This window comes from Mercenaria mercenaria, chromosome 5 (assembly GCF_021730395.1).
Source record: "Mercenaria mercenaria strain notata chromosome 5, MADL_Memer_1, whole genome shotgun sequence".
In the NCBI taxonomy this organism is placed as follows: Eukaryota; Metazoa; Mollusca; class Bivalvia; order Venerida; family Veneridae; genus Mercenaria; species Mercenaria mercenaria.
Window position 1 is genome coordinate 35,282,052 of NC_069365.1, and position 12,413 is coordinate 35,294,464.

At 36.8% G+C, this 12,413-nt stretch overlaps 1 protein-coding gene across 1 annotated transcript; it reads left to right on the forward strand.

Moving 5' to 3' along the window:
* Positions 1-876: 876 nt before the first annotated feature.
* LOC123556786 (uncharacterized) lies at positions 877-10,372 on the forward strand. Its single transcript, XM_045347761.2, has 3 exons — positions 877-1,170; positions 2,403-2,455; positions 7,478-10,372. Exon 3 carries the CDS (start codon positions 7,491-7,493, stop codon positions 8,139-8,141), a length of 651 nt encoding a protein of 216 aa, XP_045203696.2. The 5' UTR covers positions 877-1,170; positions 2,403-2,455; positions 7,478-7,490; the 3' UTR covers positions 8,142-10,372.
* Positions 10,373-12,413: the final 2,041 nt, after the last annotated feature.

A 12,413-nucleotide genomic window follows, 5' to 3' on the forward strand; every position in this document is an offset into this window, starting at 1 on the left:
TAGGTCACACTTCCAATTAACAGGCTCTGGTGTCATAAAAAGATACCTTTTACATTGTCAAGTATGTTTGCTAGTTTGTTTTTCTGTTCATTTTTCATCAGTGTGTGAAATATGTTTTTCAAATGTTCATTACACAGCAAAATTAATTTTAACAAGTTAAATATGGTTAATAATAATAATAAAAAACGCATTTCACATCTATTTATAATAACTGAAAATGAAATTGTCAAGTTTGTAAGCTCTTTTAAAAAAATTTTTTTTTTCCTGCTTTCTATTTTTTAAGATAATAGTAGTTTCATGTACATGTATGTTATGCTCGCCTAATATACATGATTTTGTGTATTTATATTTGTTTTTATGTCTCAGTTTCTTTAATGTAAAATGTAAAGAAGATAATATAGTGTTGATCATATTTTCATATACTATGCCAAAGAAGTATAAAACACTTTTTTACATCTCTTTGACTATGCAAAATAAAAGAATAAATAACGTAGTGTCTTCTTTTCTCCGTTCCGTATTTTATATTATTGAAAAACAGAATTAAACCAAGTTGATGACTATATTTGCTGTTGTTGTTTTACCGGTACTTAAAATTGGTGTAAAATAAATCACCCTTCCCACTACGTTTTTACAGGAGATCTCTAATCTATAATCCTTGTTTTTTATGATCGGCACCTCCCGTGATACGATAAGCGGAGATAGCCGAACCATAACGATCTAAAAAATATCCGATAGTGATCGATATTTAGCTAGACGGTCGAAGGGAGACAACAAGGTATAGGGTTGATCTCAATAAACAAGGAAAGATAATAGAATCGATTTTTGCCCAATTCTTCAGTATGCGCACAGAAACTAATGCAGTTAAAGTAATAAAACCACATACTTCTACTAAATACGACGTTTATAAAACACCTCCAACATTGTTTACGTTAGTGTCATCTTGCATATCAATTTTGTTTAAATTGTTGCAAGTAAACAACTTTAAACTGCATGTATCGAAATACTTGATTGCATGCTTGAAAAACATTCAATTGAAATTTCATTTTAGTAAGACGACAACCTCTATCACGTGGTAATTTTAACAAAAGCCCTACCTCCCTAAATGGGTTAACCGAGCGAATAAACTTTTCATTACAAACTTTTATAGCTGTGGATAATACAAGGAACAGGGTATGTTAAAAGTTAAAACAAACTCGCATTTTTTGTGTGTTGTTAAATTTTATTTTACAGATGAATTGTTTAATGTAAACTATTTGTTATGAGACAATTATAAATAAAAAAATAAAATATATAAATATAAGTATGTATATTACATCTAAGTAAATAAAAGGTTGTTATTTCAATATCTCAACAGTTAAAAATATTGGAGTATATTGTTGTGTTTTTGTGTGTGTGTGTTTTGGCTGTCGAGCATTGGCTATCTTACGGACATCTCTTGTTTATTTCTTTTTAGAGCAACACTGACAACGAGTCAGCTTGCGATAGTCTCTTTAACCGCAATATGGTTGTTTTTTAATGGTTGAGTAATATAAACCAACCCTGCGGTATTTATAATTTTAAGAACGTGTTAGCTGCGATATGTAGAAGTAAAATTGTCCTCTCTACTGTTTTATTCCAACTCTTTGAATGCTTGATGACATGGTACCTTTGTGTCCTATCAATACCGACTGCTTTCTGTGATAAGTCTTAGTCTTATTGAAAAAAGTTTTTATTTCTGTAACAACCTATGCTTTTGTCTCGTAACTTGATTTGTGAATGGGTGGGAATCAGTAATTGAGCTGTGCCATGAGAAAACCAACATAGTGGGTTTGCGACCAGCATGGATCCAGACCAGCCTGCGCATCCGCGCAGTCTGGTCAGGATCCATGCTGTTCGCTTTCAAAGCCTATTGCAATTAAAGAAACCTTTAGCGAACAGCATGAATGCGCAGGCTGGTCTGGATCCATGCTGGTCGCAAACCCACTATGTTGGTTTTCTCATGGCACGGCTCAATCATTTCTTGTTATGGTGTGCACATATGAGACATGATAATTATTTTGTATAAACTATGAAGCTTTTCAAAACTGCCCTGTGCAATATACCTGAACGAGAACGAAAATCCTAGATCTGTCATACTTTGCAAACAAACGACACTCATTAAAACCTCCACCGTTTTGCATCGCTTGTCACTAAAACATACGTTAATGAATGAAGAATGTTGTGAGGCCGCTCCGTTTAAGTTGCGCAAACATGTTTTTGAAATTTTGTAGTATGACGTGTTGTGTGTGTTAAAACTAAAATTCATTTCGATATTTCTACCGTTTAAAAGAGTAGGCTTTTAAAACGTAAAACGTCGAATTGATGAAGTTAACATTACGTTGTTATTATATAAAATTGTAATGTTCTAATATATTATTTTACAGTGTTTAAACGAACTGGAGAGGACCAAGGCAGTTGAAATACTTTACAGTCAAAGGTATGTAAACATACTCTTTTTGTTTGATCACGATATTGATTTACACACGTATCATATTACTTCGAATATGAAAACTGTAGTGAAGAGAGTACATCATAATAATTATATGATGTGCAGATCTGAAAAAATAGCAGCCAAGCGGCATAGCAGCCTAACAGCCTAGCAGCGTACACGTTATTTTGTCCAGTTAAGCTACGTTTACACTATGTTCCCGGCGGCCAGGGCAATCACGGTTCAGACCACCGTGGAGAAAACGGGATGAACGTGAGACAACGCTGTTGGACGGGATAGGCAAACGTGAAAGACCGTTATTGCCGTGGATGCCGGGCCAGATTTTCAAACTGTCAAAAAATTTGCCACGGCAGCCACGGTGCGGATGAGAACCGTACTAGACCGTAGTAAAACGGGAGAAACGCTACAAAACGTGACAGTACGTAATAGGCCGTTACAAAACTGGGAAGTGGTCCGTATTGGGACGGGAATCATATGTATTCCCCGGCATCTGAAGTTCCTTTCCAGTTCTGTCACGTTGTGCACCGTACATTCACGGTTCTCACGGCAAGCTAGGGTGTATAATAGCCGTTTCGTTACGTTTGAATTACGGTGCGTCCCGGTGTGTGACGCTTTGCAGGCTGGTGTGTTACGGTACGTTGAGTTCTACTACGGTCTGTCACGGTGCACGCGGTCTTAAAAGGTGTATAAAAAGGCCACGGCAGTAAGAAGAGCTTTATTTGAGACTGGGCAGCCGACGACGAAACATTGAATAACTTGATCAAGCTTTGAAATGCCACCAAGGAATCGACGAACAAAGACCCCCCGTCCTGCACAGGTAATACCAGTTGAGGAGCGGTCTGAAAGTCCTCTTCCCTATTCACCGCCGCCAGATCAAGAGGAGGTTACTGCTCCGGTTAACCCGGTCCCTACCAATGAGACCGAGGAGGCAGAATAAGACGCATGTACCAGAAAGAGGGCAGCCCCATAGGGTCGTTACCAACTTTTCGGAAGAAGAGAAGGAGGTCATTATTAACTTCTTGCAGCAGAATCCAACGCTGTACTCAAAGAGGCTTGCTGGTTACAAAGACGCGGCGGCGAAAGCCAGGTAACCATGTGCAAACCCACAGGGATTTTGGCATTCTCCTCCGCCTACTTCCTACCTGGCTGCGCAATTCCTGGTGGCCTTCTTGCTATCGCAAAGACTGGATAACTGCAGCAAACAAACAAGAAAACACAAAATCTTCTTCGTCTTTGGCATTCATGTTCACTTGTCGAAGTATTTTGATACAATCATTGCTATTAGTTGAGGGGTTTTCTTTATACCGTGGGCACAAATGTGCTCTAAGGCTCTCCGGCGTCCACGTTTGATCCGTAGGAGGCCTTTACAGAACGTGAAAAACGCATCCGACCTGGAAAAAGACGTGAACAACGTGAGGGATCCCATCAGAACGCGTCGGACCGGGAAGCAACGTACATACATCCCTGGTAGACCGCGGCCCGAAACTTAGTCCGCCTTGGAGGAGCCGCTTCTTTACCCCAACGGTCCGTCACGGATACCGTGATAATCCGTGATGAAACTTAGCACAACCTAACAAAACTTGGATATGGAGACAAAATTGGCCAAAGTCCCACGGCGTAATACGTTTTTGGCAAACAGGGCTGCCGTGGCCGCCGGGAACATAGTGTAAACTTAGCTTTACTGAAGTCACTGACGCGTCAGCGATGTATAAGCAAACGTATCGATGTCCTAAACTTTATAAAGGATAAACAGTAAAGTTGTGATAAATTTAAAAGTCTAGCGGTCTAGCAGTGTAGCAGCTTAGCGACCTAGCAGCGCAGCTTAGTAGCGTAACGATGTAGCATCGTAGTAGCATAGCGACCTAGCAGCGTAGTAGCATAGCGACCTAGTAGCGTAGTAGCATAGCGGCCTAGCAGCGTAGTAGCATAGCGACCTAGCAGCATAGCGACCTAGTAGCGTAGTAGCATAGCGACCTAGCAGCATAGCGACCTAGTAGCGTAGTAGCATAGCGACCTAGCAGCATAGTAACAGCCTATACGTTATATTGTTCAGTTACTGAGGTCTAGATTCAGATCACTCGCAGCGTAGCAGCCTAGTATCGATATTCGAAAATCGTTCAAGTCGTGATAAATGAATAAAACATTTTTAAAGTGAAGCGACCAAGTAGCCAAACAACCTAGCTCTGTAGCAGCCAAGCTTAGACTTTATTTTTTCCAGTTATTGAAGTCAATGATGTGTCTGCGATGTAATACTAAAAGCAAACAGATCCGAATAGTCGGATGGTTTTTAAAGGTGGATAATCTGATTTTGGCCATGTAACGGATTTGTTCGAAACTTTAGCATCTGATCATTTACACTCATTTATGTTCACTTAACACTTAATACAAATTAGATTTTCATTGGAGGTATTTTTAAAATTTCATTTTCCTATCCTGGTTGCCCAACCAAGATAGAGTTATTTTATCATAAGTATAAATTTGATAAACATACTTTGCCTAAGGAAACGTATAAATATTAGACATATTGTAATACATTTGTAAAATATTTGCATTAAAAATTATGTATTTAGATGGAATTCATTAGAAACGCAAGTTTGAAAAAATATTATTACCTCCCTTTGCCTACCTTGGTTGCGCAACCAAGATAGATTGGAAATAAATGAATTCAGAAGCTACACACAGCTTTAAAACTTGCATTTTGGTTCAGATTGTTCAATAGTTGATATGTCTATCAAATGCAAATGTAAAACTAGACAGTGTATCGAAATAAAAAGAAATACCCAGCTTTTTATATACTTTCATATTAAAGGGGAGTAATTACAAAATTTTATAAAAATAATAAAATATACATTTCAAATAGGAATCTAACTCTATGTAATCGGTCTTTTTGTTCCTTCAATAATTCTCTACCAGAATATACAAAAAGTAAAAAGTGTCATTAAATGTTGATTAAATGTGATTGACCACCTTTAAAAGCTCTTATCGACATGATCTTGAAACAAGTTTTAAGATGCGAAATTGTATTTAGAATACATGATATGTGATCTCGTATATTTCTGAGGTTCTCTTTTTTTTTCTTGTTATCCGTACCTTTTCATCTTCAAGTTTTTGTCAACAACTGTCACGCATCTATGAAAATGTGTTTATGTCTTTACGTAATGCCATCTTGTTTATCTATGCATTGCTTGATTTATATGTTTAATAGCGCGGTCCAATATGTATACTAGTATTTAGGTTTAAAGTAATGCATAGCGTTAGTTAAATACTCGCCATGTTAACTACATATGATTTTGACATGATGTGCATTATTTAACGATCACTGTACAGTATACTGCACATATTAGCAATATTGAAACAGAGTCGGTATTTTTTTATGAGTCGTTTAATGTTTTAAACATTAATAATATACATTGCCATTTTGAGTGAAGTGAACATTGTTTCGATTTTTACAAAGGATGTGGCTATGTAGCCTGATCTTGATCTCATGGTCGTACTTTTTCAAATGTCAAAAAAAATCTAACGAGGAATTAACAATCTATTTGTATGTTCTAACTTCAAGCTGCTAGGCATGTAGGCCGCTAGCTTAATGCTGCAAGGCCGCTTACTACACTGCTATGCTGTCAGACTGCAGACTTCACGCTGTTCGGCTGCTAGGCCATCGGGCTGCTGTTTTCATGCACGTCATAGTAATACAAGCCGTCTTGTTTTTCTATAGGGGAGTATATGGAAAATACAAGTTGTGTGCTTGTATAATATCTAATAAACGCGGAAATGTTATTTTTCTATGAGTTTGTCGACTTATGACGTAAAATAAGTAATTAATTGCCCTCAAATAATTTTTTAAATGTGCACGAATTCAGAGGTGTTAAGGTCAGTGTATTTTGCTTGACTTATGAAATTGTGTAGTGTGACATATGAACATATAAATATGTGACATTTCTTCTCCACTTGTTGCATCCAAACTTTCTTCTATATTTGTTTTGACAATTTTGTTTTCTGAAGTTTTATCTTAAGTTATAATTCTTATTTAGTAATATGCAAATTTTGATTAATATAATGACACGATGTTCCCTAAGCCTAAACCTTTTTGTACGCCACCGAAGCTATGTTGACAGACTTTCCTATTTTAAGTAGTCGCAATTTGACCAACCGTCAACATGATGAAACGATGTTTGGAGCGACACCTAGGGTCTTCCTCCACTATAAAAAGCTAGAAAAGCGGCCATATCACCTAAATTGTGTCGGTGGGACTTTAAACTCAACAGAAACAAAAACAAAAGCTGCCATACTGTTAGGTTTGTGTCACTTTAAAAAGAAATCATAGACTTCCAAACTAAAGACATCTATTCACCACGCTCCACTAATCCTTTTATGCCACTTGAAAAATGACACAGCTTTCAACTGTTAATGAACGAGAAACAAATGTTGTCGTCAGAAACAATTTTAAGTTAATTATCTTGTTTCACAATTATTACAAAATAAACACAAAATTGAAATGATGTGTAGATACTGTTTTGATAACGGAAAATTATTATCCAGCTTTTAGTTGTCAGTCTAAAAGTCGAAGAAAATATCTTTGTGCAATAACCTGACCAAAATTGAATGTGTTATACATGTTGTCAACAAATAGTAATCGTAAGCTGTGCAAACTCCCAAATTATAGGAAAAGCTGCTTTTGTAAAAAGATGTAACTAAGACGCTTGAAAAAATATTACTGCTTCTCGAAGCATACATGTATATTTTTCATTTTTTACAGTATTGTCATTGTATTGCATGTCTTGGCCGTACTCACTTTACACGTCGGTAGATGGCCAAAAACAATGTATTTGACGATTTGCCTGACAAGACTGAAACTGTTCTGCATGAAATAAATTATTATGCAGGGTCTCGAAACTGTATTTACCCTATATATACCAGTTAATATTATTTAAAATTAGTAGGAGTACAGTTTGAAGAGGCTGGGTAGATATTCTTAACCTTCATAAACAGATTGTTACATCTGTTTTTCAGAATTTTTGTGAAAATGGAAAAGTTCGCTATCGCACTGCTACTTTGCACGATGTCCATAGCAACTGCAGCAATGGAAGGGGTCAATTACAGAGAGGATTGGTGGGCATATCAGTGGTACACCGGAGAACCATTCCTTTTCAAATGTCAGAATTCCGGCCTAAATATAACAGCGAACAATTATGTTAAATGGGATACACCGACTGCAAAGGCTTTATCAAGCACATATAACGAGGCAGATTATGAAGTAAAGACAACTGACAACATCAGAGGTGTAGAAATACTGGTGAAGAAAGTAGACGCAGAATTTCACGGTGTATATACTTGTATTGTTTACGATAACAAGGGAGATGAGGATAGCAGAGTCATATATGGACTGAACATCCATGATGTGAAATATCGAGATATGATGGACAAATATAGACACAGCATCATCGTTGCTGTAGTAGCAACGGCAGTTTTCATCGTTCCCTTCGCCACCACGTGCTTTGTCTGGCATTTCTGGTACGAAGAGGTATCAAAGCGGAAGTTAGGGAAAAGCGGGAAAACGTCGTATGTAGTGGACAGCGAAATGAAAGAACCACCCACAGATGGAATTGCGGCGACAGTTATGTCTTCGGAAGGAGAAGGGGCGTATGACAATCCAAATCTGTCTACGCAGCTTTAAATTTCCTTTTTGACTTGAGAATGCCTCTATATGGAACTAGAGACGTTTTTGTTTTTGTCTTGTCCGTCAGTCTGTCCGCCTGTCTGTCTAGCAATTAACCTTTTTGTTTCAGCGTCTCCTTCTATACAACTGGTCGCTTTAAATGTGATTCTACAGCAACTACTGGAATAATAGGTAGTTGCGCAAACCACCATAGTGATGCAGTTTTAGGTTTTTATTGAGTTATTTCCCTTTGGTAGTTTCTGATAGCGTTTCTTCTAATTTATTAAAAGTCACAACAATGGTATAGTTGCGCGTAATGTCACCATGTTTTGGTTCCATGTTTTCCTATTAAGCAAATGCCCTTAGATTTTGATAAGACTTCACAGCATTGACCTTGATCTTATCGTTGTAATAATTCAGTACCATGGTTTTCATGGCCTAATTGCCCTTTAAGGATCTTTTAATGATGAAATCAAGTCCTCTTTAAGCGCTGGTTGGGTTAGTAACTACTGTATCGTCGCCATTCTTGTCGGAAACGAACTATAACCGTGTGCCGACGTAAGATATAGTTTCTTGTGTCTTACATAGTTATCTTTTGGTTTAATGATTTTCAAGAAAAGTATCAGCTGAACGTTTTCGTTGAATTATTGTCTTTGAAGATTTTTATGACAGCAAAGCAGTGCTTCTGCTTGTTGCATTGCAATGAAATTTCACATCAATGACTAGTGTACAGTCAAGATGTGCATGTTGCCGACGTGTCTTTACTTATACACTGTTTTAAATGAAATATCATAGGAACTGTTTTTACTGATATATCGTCGCTAAGCTTGTCGGAGTAAGGCATAAGGGAGACAACTTTAGGGTCGTATGTCCGACAAGTACAAATGTGCATGTAATATTAAAATACTGATATCTCATCGAACTACATTGTACCTACAAATATTTCAAAGACTTACTTACCTTTAGCACATACATTATGATATTATGTAATGCAAAACTGAAAATGTAGCGTAAATTCAAAAATTATTTTAATGGATGACCATTCACTTAACAGAATATTAACAAATATAATTAACTACAAATCAGTCAGTTTTCAGGAATAGAAAAAAAAAACATAACTGCAGGATTGTTTTATCTTTAATATCAGAATTTAAAAGTATATATTTATGTTCAGTCCATTGAATAAGACTGTGACTGTCTCTGAAGAAATATAGTTCTTCACTTAAATTTATGTGGCCGTCAAATCAGCGACGGAGAAGTAAGATACGAAAGCCAGAAAGGCGGAGAAATATAAGGCTTTCTTGCATACCAGACGGGGATTTCTAGTATCTTTACCGCTGCTGGAAAAATCCATCTTACACCCCGGGGTGTAAGATGACTCTCGTGCTGTAAATGACGTATAACGAACTACATATATGTAGAAGATTTATGTAGTAATTTATATTTTATTTAAAAAACGGAATAAAAATTCAATACCTTGACAGTTCCTATTGGTTCCTGATAGTATATTTTTCGATTCAAATCACGTTATTTTATTAAAAATTCATAACGTTACGCTGTAACTGATAAAACAAAACCGGAACTAAACATTGTTGTTTGTTTTGAAGCGTCATGACGTCTTTCCTGTTTACGGACGTTGGTTTCCCGCGCTTTGTTTAAATGATAGTTCTAAAAAGAAAGCCGTTCGATTGATTTAATTTTTGTTATTATTTCTTGAAATCGGTATGCAAGAAAAAGGTTCTGTCACTGGTTATAGGTGCAGATGGAAATATCCGGCTCTCGGGTAACTGTTTAGGCGGTAACTTGGCTGGGAGCCTCGTTACCGCCTAAACAGTTACCCTCGAGGCCGGATATTCCCATCTGCACCTACAACCAGTGAAAGAATCTTATATTATTTACGCCATCTGAATTGCATTTAATGTCTTTTGTTACTTCATTTCCATTACTTTTTCCAGCTGTGACACGTTTTTCTTTTCAATTACATTCCGTCGCAGAAATATGCCGCTTGTAGCCTTTATCAAAACTACATATTTTCTGCCGAAGCATCTGTGAAAAGAAGTTAAAAATATGCAGAAATAAAACAATTGCCTCCTGATATTAAACATGTGACCACGATAACTTTGATATTATCCATTGCATACATTTAGCTTAAATATCTATACTAATAGTGATATATAGTTAACATTATATGTGCACGATCATTGTAAATACATTCATTATAGTGAAATAAAACATATATATTCTCTGTCGATGATGTTATATATTTATGAGGTTAGTCATTGAATTTAATTGAATGGTTTAATTACATCACAGCCTTGTTGTTTGCGAACGGGGAGTCGAATATTCGAGCCCCAATGGGATCCGTTAAAATTGCCCCCACACCCCGCCTGGTGTTAGAGGTAAATGTGTACAAAACAAACGTATCTTATAAGTCAAATGGTTTGCCAAAAAGTGGTAACATTGTAACAAGAAATACTGAGCCCACCTGTAAAGTTTTTGCATCGTAAACTTCCAGTTTAGCTTGTGAGTTGTTGTACGTTTCCTCACCCATCAGAAACCCAGTCAAACCGAGTCTGCTATTACTTTGCTTTGAGGCGTTCTTTGATTCCAGAGGATCATCATAGCACAATTGTAGTCTTGCGCCCTAACAGTTTTAGCTGTTTTATGACTATATGCGTTGTTATAACTTCTTGTCTTGTGGGTTCATGATCTTTGTTCAGTATATTGTTGGAGTTTCGCTTTAACTGGCGCTAGACGGCGTGAGAAGTATAGTACTTTTCATTATCTGTTATGAACAGATTCGGTCAAACAGAGTATTCTAATTGTTTTTGGTTGCTTTCAAGAGATCGTCTTATAGAGTGTATTTATCAACAACCGCAAAAAAAAACAGCATTTTAGTATCATGTGGCGATCGTTAAATGTCCATAGTTACTTGAATTCCGTATGTTAATAATATATGTCATGTGTCTACGAATCGGATAGAAATATCCGTCCCGAGGGCACCTGCGCATTGGGCGGTAATGAGGCTTGCCGAATTACCGCCCATGCGCAGGTTGCCGAGGGACGGATATTTCCATCCGGTTCGTAAACACATGACTGATATTTTTCTTGCATATCGTCTACATGTTAGCATTTTATTCTGGCAGATTATTTTTCTTGCATACCGTATTTTACAAATAACAGGTAGAAATATTTTCTTTGTAGCACTCTTTCTTATAGTAGAGCGCGGGAAATTAACGTCCGTAAGCAGAAGTGACGTCATGATGTTTTGCGTTACGCACAATAACAAAGTTCCACTTAAGTTTTATCGTTTGTAGTGTAACGTTATGTTCTTATGGTAAACTAATGTATTTTGAATCGAGAAATACACTATAACAGTGTGTACATACCACGTGATTTGTGACGTCATTTTCGGGTATTACGGCAAGAAAATTTTAAAATAAACAAATCCGTCGATTCAAAACTTAAAAACACCGTAAGTATTTCATTTTTTCACCGATTTGAATAATTCTTTTACGAGGCTCAAGCCAAAATAGTGGGCTATAAACACAAGTCAATGTTTTTCTGAAATTCTAAGCAGTTTTTGCAAAGGTCCGTTACAACCCTGAAATTCGGCAAATTCTCGGAGGGTAATACGGCAAGAAAAACCCGTGTTTTACAAAATAATACAGGATTGCTTTCCTTTATATTTTTGTGTCTTTCATCGCTGTTTATTTCGGTTCCAAGAAGGCCAGCGAATCACTTTACTGGAAATAGAATGATAGGTTTCTCTGTGAAAACATGTCTTCGGAAAATGCTAATACGGCAAGAATAATATGACGGCAAGCAGATTCATGAATACACCTACTGTTCCGAACAGCAGCTGAGACTTGGTTCTTTAAAACTACTTACTTCTGTCAGCAGGTAAGTAAATAGGGCCTACATACTTAGTGCATGGTATGCTAAACTAGACGGAACCGTTTATAAACAGTTAAACCCTGTTTCATTTCTGAAGTGTTGACAAAACATTTTTCCGTATGCCTAAAATTTATTAGAAAGAATAATTCTGTGGTCTGTTTAATTATTGTTACCTTTTCATGCACTTTCAGTCCATGGGAAGGATGGGGGTTTTGCTGTACAAGCAGTTGTACTATGTGAGCGATAAAGGACTGTCATAGCTTTTTAAAGTCTCCCTGTTTAACACAACTTGAAAATACTTTTTACTAATAATATTGGCAAGTAAAGTGATTGTATAGGCATAGTCTTACATTCCATTTTACGACCATGATTCTGAAACGATATTTTGAACGA